This window comes from Pteropus alecto, unplaced genomic scaffold, assembly GCF_000325575.1.
Source record: "Pteropus alecto unplaced genomic scaffold, ASM32557v1 scaffold63, whole genome shotgun sequence".
Taxonomy (NCBI): domain Eukaryota; kingdom Metazoa; phylum Chordata; class Mammalia; order Chiroptera; family Pteropodidae; genus Pteropus; species Pteropus alecto.
In genome coordinates, this window is record NW_006434897.1 from 4,814,958 (window position 1) to 4,833,587 (window position 18,630).

The 18,630-nt window shown below is 32.0% G+C and overlaps 1 protein-coding gene across 2 annotated transcripts in view; it reads left to right on the forward strand.

The window, feature by feature from the left end:
* GRID2 (glutamate ionotropic receptor delta type subunit 2) overlaps positions 1-18,630 on the forward strand; it is a 1,244,993-nt gene that overhangs the window by 1,120,493 nt on the left and 105,870 nt on the right. For both annotated transcript variants that reach the window (XM_006910734.1, XM_006910735.1), the window contains one exon: positions 13,086-13,252. In XM_006910734.1, coding sequence (XP_006910796.1) covers positions 13,086-13,252 — 167 coding nt within the window. The remainder of the gene's footprint in view (positions 1-13,085; positions 13,253-18,630) is intronic.

An 18,630-nucleotide genomic window follows, 5' to 3' on the forward strand; every position in this document is an offset into this window, starting at 1 on the left:
CCCTATTTTTTCTTGCAGGGTTCTTAGTACTTTATTTTGAACTCTTTACTCCAACTGAAAATTATTTTTAGAGTATGAAAAATATTTGATTTTATTTTCTCACAGGTAGCTAATTATGCCAACACCATTCTTTAATATATTGACCAACTTTTTAGAGAGACAACCCAGAACACAACTACACCAAATAACAAGACATAATAATATAATGTGTAATAAACAATTATATGCATACGTCATTAACAAAAACATGAAAATGGGCATTTATTTGAAATTACATATTCTGTATTATTCATTTCTTGTTATAAAATGCTATTATTTAAACAAAACAATAGGAGTAGTTAACTGCCAAATACTTGTGATTCGTAGTAGTACTAATTAAATAATGTATGTGATTAAAATATAATGATATTTTAATAAAGTTTCTGTTTTCCTCCAAAGCAATTATATTTACTCTTTTTTAACTCTATTAGATATTTAAATTTTGACGTTATATTTAAGACACATAGTATAATAGGTTTTAAAAGGGGAACATGAATATAATAGTGCTAATCAAACACATAGTAACCATATTTAATAACCAATAACAATGACATCTTTCCGTCCCATAACATAGTAGAATTATTTGACTCCTTCTCTTTCTTTTTCCAACAATAATTCTCTGAATTACCAGCAACCTTTGGGTCATTCTTCTTTTATGTAGAGGTAAAACCGAATCCAGTCAAACATAAATTTCACTTTGGCTTGCAACTCTGCTCTTTTTAAGTCTATATTACACTGATTCTGGTGTCATTCCAGTGTGATGACATTAAGCTAAACATGCTCTTCACAACAGTGCTTGAGCATGAAATACTTCAGAGTTTACTTACTAACAATAGTAGGTATTTTAACTTATAGAAATTAGTTTTCAGCTCTCCAAAAAAGATGTTCATATACTTCGATTCTGTAAGCTTGTTTTTAAAGACCAGCTTTTTCTTAATCATAGCCTTTGCATCTATAAATTCTTCATATAGGCTATATATGGCTAAGATATTCTTCAGTTTTAAACACTCTGAAGCACACTGGGTGTTATCATAAGTTAAAGTTCCCATTCTTTGGAAAATGATTTTAAAGTATAGAGGTAATTTGAATTTGTGAAATCAGTGCTGGATTCCAAAGAAGTTACAGTTTTAGTAAAGAAATTGAGAAATTCCTGTCTAACTTGGCTGCATTATCTGGTGGCCATCTTTTTTTGTTGTTCTGAAATAGTCTTATTTCAAAAAATGTGTCATTTTTTCACTACAAATTTTTGGCATAATCTACACATAAAATTGAACAACTTGAGTGCAGTTGGTTCACCTTTTTCCAGGCACCCTATGGTTTCTTCAAAAGTCATCAAACAAGTTTGAAAAAAATAGCATATATTTTCTGTTTTGCTATAATTCTTTTCTTCATTGTCATCCGAAATGTGTTTCCAAATTAGAGAAGGACATTCTTATTGTCCCACACTTTGAAAATGTGACTTTATGGCAATCCAACATTTTAAAACTTAATAGCCATCTTCTAGGCATATGTCTAAGAAAGCCATCTCTTCCCACTTCTATAAAAAAAAGAAAGAAAGAAAGAAACCACAAACCCTTATAAGTGCTTCTGTACATTTTGAGAAAACTTTCAAAAGTAATTAAAATTTTAAATTATGAAAGCTTCACTACCATAGGTAAGCAAATTGTGTTCCTTTTTTGGATTGTACAGAAGCCATGCATTTTGCAGATAAGATCTTTTCATTTTCTTTAATAAGTTCATCCACTGAATGGAATTTGCCAAAATTTACATTTGCCATATGTGCAGAATATTCAGAGAAATTTTAAAGTCTTGTATTTCGACAAGGTATCAATAGACTTTTGTTTTACGTTATTATGCAGTTTTATTAAAACTTCATGGAAATCAAACAGATAATTTGACACTATATTTTTTTAAATCAAAATACATAAAAGCTAAAGGGATCATTTTTTTGTGGCCACTATATGACACATAACTTTACTGTGGAAAACATCATCATTCAGGTAAAATATGAAAGAATCAGTTCTATACTATAAAGGTTGAACTCATTTGTTATCAAAATTTCCTCCTTTTGTTTTTCCATAGCACATTTTATTAGAAACTTCAGAATCAGGAAAAATAGCTTTATTCAGTTTCATAAAGTTATCAGGGGAACAACACAATAATGTATGTTTGTTCAGTGGTATGCCCAAACTAATTCAGCAGCTGCTATTTTCAGCTGAATGTTGTTGTCTTTTGGGAGACACAAAAATTTCTGATTGATTTAGAATCTTGTGAGATTCAGTCTCCATGTGTGCTTTCACAGTTCTTTTTCTACCACACCTAATTTCAAATTCTTTTCTGCATATTATGCAGCATGCTGTTTTGGTTATCTACCTTTATAATTCAGTTATTTGTGTCCTATTATTTAGCCTTTCTTTTTGGTAATGTCTGGATCATGCTGCTATTAGTATTATAATCATTCTCATTTTCATCATCTGAACTCTTAGGGAAAAATGATGACAGTATTCACAATGTCAAAAATTAAATTAGCATCATCTTGATACCAAGAACAAGAACCAATCCACAGACAAAGGACTGTTAACAGTTGTAATTACAATGCACTTAGGTTGCACACTTAAGTCTTAGCACACAACAATGGATAACTCGTTATTGTCAACAGCATGTCACAATTGCCAGCATCAGCAGTCAGGAGGAAAAATAGTGACAGCAACTGCAGAAGACAGATAACCTGTGTCATATCTATCTGCTAAAAAAAAAAAAAAATGCTGCTATATGAATTTTATACTTCCCCTGACCTTCTATATCCATTGCCAAAACCTAGACTTTTTCTATCAATTTTTTGTTTGAGAAATTGAGGTTTGTTTGATAGTTCATAGCCAGATAGACCCTTTTAGACTTACAGTTGAATCTGATTAGATGCTCTGTTTATTTTTCTTTTAGAATTGTAATCTTACTATTACCACAATGCAATTTCCCCAAGATGTATTCTGCTTGTTCTGATTCATCTTTCCATTTCTAACCAAGGTCACTACATGGGTTATGTTTCTTTTCCAGCTTATAGAGAGTCAAGCCTGATTGATGGCTTCCCCTGGTAATTGCCAGTCTTGCTAATTGCAGATGAAATGTCCTCTTTCCTTGTAGGCTAGCAGCGTAGAAGAAAATGATTCAAAAATCCCCTTCCTGAAGCATCTGGAAGAAGCTGTGGGTTCTCTAGTCTTCTAGTTTGTCTCAGGCTCCAGGACTAGTAGATCTCTGCCCATCTATTCAACTTCTTTCTGGCCAATTTAAAGGCAACAGAACAGACATATTCATGGGGACAAACATTTGAAGAAGGAGGGCAGGAGAACTTGAGGTCCACAAATTTCCATGAACTGAGCATTTAGTTTTATTATCACCTTCCCTTGGAGGTTCCACTGGTTTTCTCGGGCCACCCAACCTGAAGGAAAGAATTAAGAGTTCTTTCTCATACAAAATTAACCAGGACTCCAGGCCTTCGTAGCCTCTATTTCTAAACTCTACCAGCCATTTGCTTCAAGAGAACATTTTCAGTGAAGAAGAAGGAAGCTATGTTCAGTTTTTCACGTTCCCAGAGCACTTTCAAAAACTTTAAAAAATATATTTAGTATTCTAACAGCCTCAAAAAAAGAAAAGCAAAAGGTACGATTTAGCGGTAGACATATTGCTTTTTTCTAAGTTAAAAAGATATTTTATAAATAAGCTGATATTTATTTTAAACATATTTATATTGTCCTTGTGAAAATGTGTGTCCTGGGATGCCTATCTTGGAGCACAAATTCAACTTTCAAAATAATAGCAGATAAAATAAAGTAGGCCAACAATTAAGGCAGCAGTAAACAAAACCACATATATATTAAAAGTCCATCTTAAACTCTAAAATTTGGACTTGAGCATGATTTATTGTGCTGTATAAATTCAGAAGAATTGATGAATGATACTAAATTATTAATTTGCCCAAAGTGTGAGAGGCCATCACCTAGAACCATATGTCATAAATATTAAAGCCATCTCCATCTTAAAGACTTATGTGGGTAATAAATTATAAGGACCACTATAGATCAGTCTGGATTAATCATAATTCTTTGCACTTGTAATTCATAATTACTTTATTCCCAACTGACCATTAGTTTAAATTGTAAAGAAGTTAGCAGATTAGTATGCAAGGTTAGAATTTATTTCTCCCACATTGTTCTCATTTAATTTTTATTTGATGAGCAAAAATAATAAATTTCCATTCTGTAGCCTTTATTTTAATTTTAAAAATCTCTGCTTTCTTTTTAATCCTGAAAATCAGAAGTGCTTAGATAGCAACGGTCACAAAATCAACAGGCTTCAGGGGTCTGGGATTATATAAACCCACTATTCATTCATTCCAATGATTTTGATGAATAAGCAATCTGTTTTAAAAAGCTCAACTTTCAATTGTGTTAATAGCATTAAAGAGATTTCGTTTCTTTCATGCATTATTTTTATTCACATAAATATTATTTCTCAAACTAGATAGACTATACCTTGAAGGCAAAGACTACCATATCTCAAATTTTTGCATTCCTATGGCAAATATTTCCCAGAATGTATCTTTAATATTAAAAAAATGCATAGGAGATATTCTTAAGCACCAGTTTCAAATCTACCACTAGTAATTGGTATGACTGTAGATCAAGTTCCATTACTATATCAGTGAGTTAGGTATCATAATATTAGCTTCTTCACAGTGTTGTAAAGAACAGATAAATTAATATGTAAAAGGCATATTTTGAGAGTGAAAATGTTTCATAAATATTAGTTATTATCATGGGGAAAAAATAGAGAACAGAGTGAGAATATTTTGTCTTCAGTGAGGGGAAATCTTCTCTTACACTTTGTTTTAAATGTCCTCTTTCCAAAATTTTCCCCATTGAATTTTTAATAAAAAAGAATCATCATTAGTGTCTCTCTGTAGATAAGAGATTTTGAAGTAAGCTTTTAAGTAATTTGCTAATTTAAAAATTTGTGTGAGGAAAGAATATGGTTTCCCAATTAAAACAAAGGTCATCGGGGTAACAGGTAGTGTTGAAAGTAGTGCATCTTTGTTTATGGCATGTGATCCTGCAGTTATTACTAGAGACTACTGCTTAACGAATCAAAAAGAAAAGTATTTTTAGCCTTAAATCATGATAGAAACATTGGAACAGGGGCATACAGTAAGACAAGAGGATTCAAAGAGGAAGATTAATATGCCATAATCCATAACATGGTGAGCAGCACAGGTGCAGGTTTTGAAAATCCATTTTCCATTCCTCACTTTTTCTTGGCAAGAAATGCAAATATTTGAGGAAATAACATTGAATGTTTACAGTTCTTCACCTGACAGATGGAAAATTGCAGAAAACTAGAAGGTTAAAAGAGTGTGCATGAACAAGAAATGGTCTCCAAAGGGTTTCTATGTTTAATCAGTTCGGCACTAAAGATAAGAAACTTAAATATTTGTAGTTTTCTTGTACTACTATTTCAATTGTCAGAATATTTAAGCAAGCTGTCCTGATTCCCCCCAGTGAAAATCAAGTTTCTCTTTCTTTAAACCATTTTAACACTTCAAGCTTCTTTTATGGTACTTATTTGGGCTACAGTAATTAGTGCTTGACTTCTCTATACTACTGAGTTGTAAGCAGCTTGAGGGCTGGGGCCAAGTTTTACTCACCTTCAGGATTTTAAAATTAATGCGTAATGATTGTTGGTAAAATGGAATTCAAAGAAAAAGTACTGTAGAAATATTGTAAAAATGAAACAAAATCTTACCTCCTAGCGTTATTTAAGCAGTGAGAAATTCATCACAAGCTACTGGGAACTCAGCACTATTATGAAGACAGGTGTTGAACATTGGTAGCTACCATGGTCCATCAATCACCACAACATTCTTGTATTTCTCCTTTGGGGACCAGAGATTGATAATATTGGAGGTAGATGTCACTTTGGATTATTTTCCCTTCCTCACAAATGAGGTCGGGAATATGTTGACATGGAGCTCCTGCATATACTTTTGCCTTCTGTTTAACCTGGTATGAAGTACTTTGCTGACATGGAATCCACTGATAAATAAATCAGTGGCTCATAATTTAGCTGCTTATCCAAACATGACCTCAAGGACAAAAACTAGTTGGAAAATTTTAAGTAATATTTATCACCTAGTCAGACAGTTGAAAATTTCCTAGGCAAAACCTTCAATTATTAGTTTGTTGAAAAGTGACTTTAGGTTTCATTGATGAATATTTTCTAGATAGCTTTAATTTAACATAAAAAATCACCTAGAGGATAGTGATTGTATGTTTTAGTAGATGAAAAAGGCCAGAGATATTTTTTAAAGCTAAAATAATTTGGGTTACTATGCAACGTTTTGTTGGCATTGCTACAAGCTATAATCATACTGTTTTAATGGTTCTCTTTTTAAAAATGCATTCACAATGCTTTGTATCATTAGAATTACTAGAAACATGTATATAATGGCAATGATAATATTACCATACATTTAAATAGAGCTCTACAGTTCACAAAGCAGTAACAACAGTGCTAGAACTCTATTTTTTTAACAGCAAAGCATTATGTCCCCAGTGGAGGAGATCCCTTGAGGGTTGTAAGGAAGCTACAAGGGGCATCAGGAGGCTAGAGTGGCTGTTTGAAACAGAAGAGAATAGCAAAAATCAAAGCAGGTTGTTAGAGGAGGTTTCAAGGTCACTGCTATTTCTCTGTTACTGTAGGTTTAGACCCAGGAAGTTAAAAACAAATATGAAAGTTGGTGAGCGAAGGTAGCAGAAAATATGCCACCACAAAATATGCCCCTCTGGCATATTTATTATTTTGAGCTGTAAAGCACTTGAAAAACAACAAATGCAAGGAAGTATTTCTCTGAACTTCCCTTATTTACTCAAAGATAAAAGAGACTCGGTTTTCATAAATTTCTCTTCAGAAGTTTCATCGACCAGGAAATGACTCTCACTACAGAAGAGACTAGAAGTCAACACCACACCTGGGCAAACTTTGTCACGACTATCACACCTCTCATTCATTCTTCTAAAGATTATGCTTTCCTCTCCCCTTTCCCTATTTAGATGGTATTTAATCCTGAATTCTAAGCCACCTCTTTGAGTTACTCATTTTTACCTGTATATCTCCCATGTATACATGGGGAATACAAGTTGATAAACTTCTGTTCATTTTTCTCGTTAATCTCTCTTTTGCTACAGTGGTCTCAGCTAAGAACTCATAAAGTTGAGGGAAAATTATTTTTTCTCCACTATAGTGATTACTGCAAAAGATCAGTAAAAGGGAGGAAGCACTGTGGGATAACCCTGTGGGTATAAGTAATCAATGTAGAGGAAATCTACCAAGTATTTTTCCTTGTCCCACATCAACACTCTAATATAATTATAAAAAACTATTAGTTTTTTTAATAATTATATTGATCCTTGTATATGTAAAATTATTCCTGATTATATTATTCAATTTTTATCAAAAAAATTTTTATTCAAAAATTGGTGTACATAAGCTGTCAAGATTGTCAACTTCCCAAGTTGTTAAAATGCATATTCCCAGGTATCGAACACCAAACATTCTAATGTAGTAAGTCCAGGTTTATATCTGGAGTTCATCTTTTAACACTAGAATCCTTTGGTAATTCTGATGATATTGGTCTTAGCATCACATTTTGAGAAGCACTGACCTGTAGTACGTATCATAGTGCCTGGTGTATAGTAGACACTCTGTGAGTAGCTGCATGAAATGATTTATCTGTTTCAATATCTCATGATTTCGTTGTGTTTCACCCCCAATAAGAGATGCTAAGTATCCACTAAGTACAGTAAACCAGTCTACAGGTTTTAAAACATATTTCTTGTAAAACATTTTATTGAGTATCTGATGTTGGCTTGGTCTAGGCAAAAATATTTAAAGAGCAGTAGTTAAATATGTCAAATATTTATTTATATTTTCTTCTTTTACTTTTATGTTTAGATATCCCAATTTTCCCCTGTATCAGAAAAATACAGTTTTACCTCTTTCTCTAGTTTTGTAGGGTTTTTTCAACGTGGGTTCTTTTTGCATTATAATGAATTTATTACACTATAGGAATTTGTTTTGTATACGGTGTGACACAGTACTCTAATATTGGCCTTTTTGAAATAATCACCTGCCTCACTCTTATTTTTAAAATATTTTATGTTTGTCATTCTGATTTGATTTATGGTCTTTGTAATATAGTCTGTATGTGACATTTATATACTTTTATCAGTTTTGTAGACTTTTTTTCTATTCCACAGATTTCCTATTTGCAGATAACTTCCTTGCTGTTTAATTTTTAAGCTTTATAACATTTTCACTACTTAATATTCTAAGTCTCCAATCATTATTTTTTATTTTCAAAATTTCCTTGCTATTCTCATCTGTTTTCTTATAATTAAATATGCAAAAAGTTTTTTTAATTCTAAAATATCCATTCAACATTTCATTGAGATTACATTAAGTATCAAATAACCTAAGGAAAATTCATGTTTCTTTTACTATTACGCATCTATTCTTTTAGAAATATATTACATCTTATCTAGAAACAAGTTTAAGTCTTCTTCAGTAAAATATTGAAGTTTTCTTTATTTATATTTAGTGTAAATATTTTTACTCAAATTATATATTGTCTCATTGCTGTATTAATAGAAAAGCAACTGATTTGTATATATCTATTTATATAGATATTTTGTTGAAATATTTATTATTTTCTAAGATTTTTTATTTGATTTTTTTAAGTTTCATACATGTTATCAAATAATAATAATTTTGTCTTAATAATTTAAAATCATATCTTTGTTTCCTTCCTTATTATATAGGCTGAAATGATCACAATTGCGTTGTTTTAGGGTAATAGAAAACATCATTTTCTTTACTTTAATGGTAATACCATTAGAATTTCAGTTTCCAATCCATTTGTTGCTTATTTGAGGGAGTTATTCCATACCTCATTAAAGAAGAATTTTTTTTATTCCTACTTTATTAAGTGGATAGATAGATAATGGTTTTCAATTTTGTCAAAAGTCTTTTTGGTGTCTATTGAAATACCATTTAAAAGTTTTATAAAGCTTGATTTATAAGATATATTATCCCAGCAACCTTCATAATACTGAATCAGTATTGCTTTTCTCTGTTTAATAATGCTACATTATTCTTTTAATATACCATTAAAATCCGTTTGCTGATACTTTTACAACTCAGAGATTTGTATGTTTCTCCTAGTTTAGTATCAAGGTTATTTTAGATCTTTGTGCTCCAGAAGTTTCTACTTCTTGAGAAAATTTAGTAATTTCTCTATTCTCCTGAAATTTTCAAAATTATTAATATTTAAATTTTATTCCTATAGAATCATGTATAATCTTTTTTAACCTGTTTTTGAATATTTTATTTTATTTCCAGTCGCTATCTGTACTTTTTTAGTTTTATTGAATTAAATTGCCAAAAAAGTATATATTTAAGGTGTACAACTTGATCTTGATGTTTTAATATGCATATACATTATGAAATGATCACCATGATGAAGCTAATCAACATACCTATCACCTCACATAGTTACCATTTTGTTTTATTTTTTGTCATGGGACTACTTAAGATCTACCCTCTTAGTAAATTTCAAGTATATAATACAGTACTGTTAACTGTACTCACGATGCTGTACACTAAATCTTCAGAATTTACTCATCTCGCCTAAGTGTAACTTGGTATCTTTTGACCAACATCTCTCCATCCTTTCCCCTCCTGCCAATCCCTGGCAACCACCATTTTACTCTGTACTTCTATGAATTCAACTATTTTGTATTCCACATATAAGTGATATCATGTAGTATTTGTCTTTCTGTGTTTAGCTTATTACACTTAGCATGCCCTCCGAGTTCATCCATGTGGTTGCTCATGGCAGAATTTTCTTCTTTTATAAGGATGAATTATATTCCATTATATATTTTCTGTATCCATTCATCCATCGATAGACATTTAGGCTGTTGCCATATCTTGGCTATCATGAGTAACATGGTGATTAACATGGTAGTGCAGATATTTCTTTGAGAAACTGATTTCATTTCCTTTGGATATATATCCAGAGTTGGGATTATTGGATCATATGGTAGTTCTAATTTTAATTTTTTGAAGAACCTCTTAATAGCTGCACTAATTTACATTCCCACCAATAATATAAAATATTCCCCTTTTCTCCACATCCTTACCAACACTTACCTTATGTCTTTTTGATAATAGCCATTCTGACAGATGTGAGATGATATCTCTTTGTAGTTTTGATTTCCATTTCTCTGATGATTTTTGATTTCCATTTCTCTGATGATATTTGAGCACCTTTTATACATCTCTTGACCTTTGTATGTTCTTTTTAAGTAATATCCTTTTCTTATTTTTTAAATTGGTTGGGTTTTTTGCTCTTGAGCTGTAGGAGTTACTTATATATTTTGGATATTAGCTCCTTATCAAATATTTGGTTTACGTTTTTTCCCCATTTCATAGCTTGCCTTTTTATTCTACTGATTATTTCATTTGCTATGCAGAAGCTTTTTAACTTGATACAATTTCATTTGTTTATTTTTGGTTTTGTTGCTTGTGATTTTGGTCGTCATATTTAAAAATCATTGCCAGACCAATGTCAAGATACTTTCTCTATGTTTTCTTTTAGGCATTTTATGGTTTTAGGTCTTATGTTTAAGTCTTTAATCCATTTTGAGGTGATTTTTGTATATGATATAATATGAGGTTCAATATCATTCTTCTGCATGCGTATATTCAGTTTTCACAACACCATTTATTGAAAGAGCTATCATTTCTCCATTGTGTGTTCTCAGCACCCTTGTAAAAGATCAGTTGAACATAAAAGTATGGATTTATTTCTGGGATTTCTACTCTGGTCCATGAATCTATTTTTATGACAGTGCCATACTGTTTTGATTACTATAGTTTTATAACATGTTCTAAAATTAGGCAACATGATCCCTCCAGCTTTGTTCTTCTTGTTTAGGATTGCCTTGACTATTTTGGTCTTTTGTGGTTACATATGAATTTTAGGCATTTTTCCACTTCCATAAAGGTGTGGGAATTTTGATAGAGATAGCACCGAATCTGTAGATCACTTTGGATAGGATGAACATTTTAACAACAGTGATTGCTCTAAGCCATGATCACAAGATTTCTTTCCATTTACTTATCTATTTTAACTTCCTTTATCTCAATTTTGTCATTTTTAGGGTAAAAATCTTTCACCTCTTAAGTTTTTCCTGAGTATTTTATTCTTTTTGTTGCTATTATAAATGGTTTTTTTTTAATTTCTTTTTCATGTAGTTCATTATTTGTACATAGAAATGCTATTGATTTTTTGTATGTTGATTTTGTTATGCAACTTTACTGAATGTGTTGATTAGTTCTAACAGGTTTTTTTCTTTGTTTGATTAGTGTTCAGGATTTCTACATGTACGATTATGTCATCTGCAAATAGAGATAATTTCACTTCTACCTTTTTGATTTGGGTCTTGCTTTTTTTTTTTTCCCCTTGTCTAATCGCTCTGGCTAGAACTTCCAGGACTATTTTGAATAGAAGTTGTGATGTGGACATCCTTGCCTTATACCTTTACAGGTCTAGAGCCAAGTCCACAGGAGGACAAGGCTGCTCTGATACTGCAGCCAGGACCACAATTGGCTGGCCAGCCACTCGAGTATGAGCCTGTCTTCTCAATGTACCCTTCCTCTATCTTGGACTCCACCAGGTTTTTACAACCTGGGTCCCAAAGTTCCCAAAAAATGATCCTAAAGGGCACTTTTATACATGGAATGCTGCCAAATTGTTGTTTCTGTGAGGGAACAAAGGTTGGGGACCTACTAATCCCCATCTTGCTGACGTCGCTTCAACTATCTGTATTTACATTTAATTTTCTTTTTCCCTAATTAAATTTACCAGGAAATTACTTTCCCTTACAATAACTAAATAAACAAACTGAACATTTGAAATAATTATTGTTTATTTAATGAATTTATTAAGTTTTATATTTATACATAATAATTTTATTTTTTATTTATTTTTAATGAAATAGTTTACATTTATTTTTCTGTCTTAAAGCTTTGGCATCTGGTATGTATTTTCCACTGATTATATCTCAGTTTGTTTTGTTTTCGTTTTTAATTTTCTAAATTAGCTTTATCAAGATTGTTTTTTATTTTTGACAAATATGTGACAGGTTTGAGTGATTACTGAGAGAAAAATTATCACTAAAAGATATTATAAACAAACCAAAATAAAGTTGTATTTCCTAAATGATAACAAAGAAAGTTGTATATTATTTTTTCCTCATTACAATGCCCACCAAAGGGGTTTCTTCTCAGTCCAGCTGCAAGATTGCCATAAGCCACACTTTGCAACAGAGTAAATTAAGACACAGGACAGAAAATATGTATTGCCAGCAGGACAGTATCAATTCTTTCTCTTTAATGTCAATTGTACTTGCAGCATTCATTTAGAATATAGGTCATTTGCAAGGAGATGATATCCATAGTGGGTGGGAGCAAAAGTCTACCTGGCTTAGAAGCCTAACAATCCGAAGGAGCCACTATCTCTTAAACAACTCCAGGGTTCACAAGAAACAAATCCAATTTCAAGAATTACTGTACTCGGAGAAGCTCAAAGACATGGCTTCCTTTTGTGTATTTATTTTTCTCCCAGTCCATGTGACCATTACTACACAGGGGTCATTTTACTATAAGTACTGCTGCTTAGAAACATAGTTAATGTTCTAACTTTATCACTTTTCCTGGAGCACAGAGCTATAAGTTAATCAAAAGTCAAATTCTCATTCAGAATAGGTGCTTAGAAATAAAGGTGCTATCATTTTTTTGCACTATATATAAATACACACACACACACACACACACACACACACGCCAAAGTAATTTTTTATCCCGTCTATATAACTTAAAATTCCTACCTTAAATTTTATTTCCTTCTTTTGTTTTCCATAATTTCACAGGTAAAATATGGAAATTATGCTTTTGTATGGGATGCAGCTGTATTGGAATATGTGGCTATCAATGACCCAGATTGTTCCTTTTACACCATCGGAAACACCGTTGCTGATAGGGGATATGGCATTGCATTGCAACATGGCAGTCCTTACCGGGATGTTTTTTCACAAAGGTAAGATTTGTTTGTGGTCCAAATAAGGAGAGGAAGCATAGAAAAAGAAAATCCACTTGGTTACCCTCTTTAGTTTATTATATTTTGTTTTCTTTGTTTGGAGAAGCATAATAAACAACAACAACAAAAGGTAGTTATAAGTGTTTGTTCAATAAGACATTCATTTCCTAAAGCATATAAAATATTATATTTCCCATAAAAAGGGAAAAATTATTGCTACATATAACTGGTTTTACCCACAAAAAATTGACATACAAAAGAAAGTAGTGTGTTAATTATTTCTTTAGAACTTAATTGAGCAATTTAGTCTCCGAACTTTTAGAGACTAAATATCAATTTAATCTCTCTAATTTATTGCTAAGAACACCATAGAATAACATAAACTTCAGGACCAAGTTAAAGTTATGATGTACTGAAACACATAATGACAGGGAAGTTCCATCTGAATTTTGCAAAGGAAAAGGATAAGAATATTACAGTCCACCACTTGGAGTCAAAGTATATATGGGACTTCATCATGGAATTAAGGAGATAGTTTATTAAGAAATTATATCCATCCTCAAAATCAGAATTTTCTATCATAACTTGTCTAAGAAAGAAGACTTTGAAATGTATACTTTATATTAACAATCTATATGAAAGAGTTGGGCTTGAAAAGAATTCACGAGATCAGTGCTTTCCATTCTATCTGCTACCAAACAAACTTGGACCTAAGAAAGAGTAATATTTGTCAGGTACAAATATATTCCATTTGACAGTGATGGTACATTTTGTTTACTTTCTGGTATTCTATTTTCTAAAAGCTAACGTCAGACCAAGAGGGCAGTGCCAGGTAGTACTAAAGTCCCAAATTTCAAACCATTTGAGTTGTATTCCTCCAAATTCTAGGATAACAAAAAACCAGGTATTTGTGTTAAAAAAAAAAAATCAGTTACTAGTCTTGAATTTATAACTCTTCCATTAGCAAGCTAAAAATCTAGGTCTCTCTCCTTATCTGCAAAAGAGGAAGTTAAATGAACTCTAAGGTTCTGCACCAGTCTGTTTTTCTCTGTAGCAAAAAAAAAAAACCCATGCATCAGTGACTTTAAAATATATATATATATATTTCTCAGTCATGAAATACAAAGGCTGTGATGTGATAAGTTCTACTATAAGTTGTGAGTCAACTGCAGATACTCTATGCAGCTTCTCATTCCAGGGCCCAGGCTGGAGAAGCAGCCTTATCTGAGACAAGCTCTTTTCATTGCAAATAGCAGTTGTAAAAGAGGCTGTTAGAAACCTGCAGTGCTTCTGGAGCTTCTTGCGTGGATGTGGCATATGTTACATCTGCCCACAGACTACTAACTAAAAAGAGTCTCATGGCTAAGCCCAAAATCAATGGAATGGATAAGTGTACTCCACATATATAGGGAAGAAGGGAGTAAATAATTATGAGCAATGATATAATTTCCTAGTGATCACTCTGGCTCTTAAAACTTCTAAATATAAGATAAAAATGAAATATGCATAAATTGAGAAGTAAAATGTTAAGGTATAAATAATGATTAATCAATCGAAAGACATTCATTGATGAGTAGATTCTCAGGAGAACAAACTGGAAAATCAATAATGACATTGAGAATCTACCTGCAAGGCACTTGCAGTCTAGTTGGAGACATAAAACCCATGCACATAAAACGATTGAACAATATAGACATTTCTAAAAGTGAGTGCTGACATTTATAAATAAATATATATATATATGTATGTATATACATACTGTGTATATATATATATGTATATACATACTGTGTGTATTTATATATACACAGTATCAGTGTTGCTTATTTATATTGTGTTAAATTGTGTAGTCGAGACAGTGAAAGAATTGAATACCACATAGAATAAAGAGTTATCAAAGTAAATATGAATGAAAGCTCTCCATAGGAGGTGCTTTGAATTTGACCTTGAAGGATTAGTAGAGAATTGACTGAAAGGAACACAATAGATAATTTTTGAAGAAACTATGAAAACAACAGAATACAAGTGGGAGAGAGCAGAATGTGTTGGGGGAATGATAGGACATCAAGTTAATGTGAAAGGAAATTCAAAGCTTAGAATTCACACTGTAAGCCACAAGCAGCATCAAGAACCTATTGTCTATTCTGGAACCCGGAAGTAAATTGATGAAGATGGCATTTAAGATATGGTTAATTTTGATAATTAGGATGGATTCAAATTGGCAAAGACTAGACAAACCTGGAGGTATGAGATAATGAAAGCCTGGTCTAGAACTGGGCAAGGGGAAATGAGGAGGAGGGAACAAACAGAAAGAAAGATTCTAAGCAAAGGGATACACTATTGTTTTTATGAACTTAGAACTGAGAATGGAAAGCATAATAAAATGAAAGGGATTTTATAGTAAAAAATCACAGAAAAGTTTAATGGATCTTAATAGAAACAAGGTAGTCAAGGAAAAGATTACTTATTCTTTAATTATGGTTAACGGCTTTTTCTTCACTACAGATATATTTTGTTTCTAGACCTGATTTCTGGGTCTTTTATGCAAAAAAAAAAAAAAAAGAACCAATAAAATCAATACACAAACATAATAGCAATTAAAGAAATATTTAATGAATCACATCAAGTATTTCATTTCTCATTACCCCTGTGGTGCTCTACCTGAGAGAAATATTTATTCTAAGGAAATGTACTCCAAAGAACTGCTGAAAAATAATATTAATTAGTGAGCATTATTTTTTCTTTGTTTGGTTTGCATTATGGATGTTGACAATTTAAATTGTGCCTTTCTGTGAAGTTTCTTAATAATGACATTCTACATCCCGGTTCTCTGTGCGTCTGGAAGAAGAGAGAGCCAGGAAAGACACATGATCTGGCACTTGTGGAAATGCCAGCTCATCTCTTTATACACATGTGCAACACTAACCTATCACCTGAACTCTCTTCCTGAATTCAGAAAATACCTGCATCCATTCCCTTTTGCTATGGCCATTAGGGAAAAGAGATCTTTTTTTAGTAATTAACTTAAAAAATTGTAAAGACCATCAAATTTAACCATTGTAGTACACATTAGAAATTACTATAAACAGCTTTGATACATCAACTTATTCTGGGCCATTAATTAAACTAGATAACTGATTGCTGCTGTGATTATTTTTTATGAAGATGACAGTATTCAGGATGATTTTTAATAAGTAAATATTAATTATTTCTGTGGTGACTATTGCCTATACCACAACTTATAAGATATTAAAGTTTTTGATATTAATAAATATTAATATCTAAAATAAATATAGTGATACAGTAAGTACATTGATTATCTGCACTCTGCCCAATATCTTATATGCTTAAATATTTTAATGATACTTCAAAACAATCATATGAAATGTTATACATTTGCTTCTTACACACTTGCATATTAGTGCACAACTACAATACTACAAGTTCATACACTGAGTGGAAGTGTGAGCTTTGGCAAGCATCAGGTTAGGTACTAGAGACATAAGCTGTAGTGATACACTCACTTACACAGTTGCATGTAAATGGACCTGCACAGGAATGACTTTTAAGGGCCAGTAAGTGCTATAGTATATATAACCACAGATTCGGATAGAAGAGTTTTGTTTCCTTGGTCTATACAAATACTTGATATCTTGGCAGCAGAAGTTAAAGCATCAATGTATCTCATTAGATGGGTCAGAGTACTACTGTGATGGGTAATGTTTGCAATTCTCTAACACTATTTGTTCACCTAGTTTTCTACGTTTATTTTTCAACTACAGTTGGCATACAATATTATATTAGTTTCAGGTGTACAACATAGTGATTAGATATTTATATACCTTGTGAAGTTATCACCCTGATGTCTAGTACCAATCTGTCACCATACATAGTTATTACAATACTATGTTCTCTACGCTGTACTTTACATCCCTATGACTACTTTTCTAACTGGTAATTTGTACTTCTTAATTCCTTTCACCATTTTCACCTATCCCTCAACCCTTTTCCCATCTGGTGATCATCAGTTTGTTCTTTGTACCTATGAGTTATTTCTGTTTTGTTTGTTTATTTTCTTGTTAGATTCCGCATATAAATGAAATCATATGGTTTTATCTTTCTCTGTCTAATTTCACTTAGCGTAATACTCTGTAGTTCCATCCAGGTCATCACAAATGACAAGATTTTATTCCTTTATATGGCTGAGTAATATTCCATTGTATATATGTACCACATCTTTATCCATTCATCTATCGATGGGCACTTAGGTTGCTTCCATGTTTTGGCTATTGCAAATGGTGCTGCTGTGAATATAGGGGTGTATAGTTCTTTACAAACTAGTGTTTCGGGGGGTTTTTGGGGTGAATACTCAGAAGTGCAATTGCTGGGTCAAAAGGTAGTTTTATTTTTAATTTTCTGAGGAACCTCCATACTGTTTTCCATAGTGGCTTTACCAATTTGCAATCCCACCAACACTTGTTCTTTGATTTATTGATGATAGACATTCTGATGCGTGTGAGGTGATATCTCTTTGTAGTTTAATTAATCATATTGTTTGGGTTTTTCTGATGTTGATCTGTATGAGTTCTTTGTATATTTTGGATATTGATCCCTCATTGGATATATCATTTACAAATATTTTCTTCCATTCAGTAGGTTGCCTTTTTGTTTTATTCATGGTTTCCTTTGTGGTGCAAAAGCTTTTTGGTTTGCCTTAGTCCCATTTGTTTATTTTTGTTTTTGTTGTCTTCACCCTAAGAGACATATCCAAAAAAATATTGCTAAGACCAATGTTAAAGAGTTCCTTTTTGCCTATTGGTTTCTATTCCTAAACTATGGAAATAGAACCACCTAGTGGCACAAAAACAAGGACATATTTCAGTTTTCACAGAGAATAATTTTACTAGACTCATGATAGTGGCACAGATGCATAAACAATATTTTCAATCTACTCACAGAATTTCCAAATTTTTACCAGCGATGGAACTGGTCCAAAAGAACAAATTACTTGCTTAGAATCACACACGAAAAAAGCAATAAAACTGGAAAATTTTCGGGATTTTTAAATCCATGTCTCCCTTTATGTTTCTTTTAAAAGCATTTAAGAATAATATCAAGCATACTATATAGTATTTATTATGTGCCAGGCCCTGATTTCTTAAACATGACAAACTGTGAGATAAGTACTATTATTATCCACATTTTAAGGACACAGAAATTAAGAAATAATGAGGTAATGTAATGTGTCCAAGTTCACAAAGCTATTGAGCATTAGAGCTAAGATTCAAATCTAGGCAGTCTGGCTCCAAAAATTGACATACATGTTTAACAGGCTGTTTCTAAAGGATTCATTCTCTCTCTCTCTCTCTCTCTCTCTC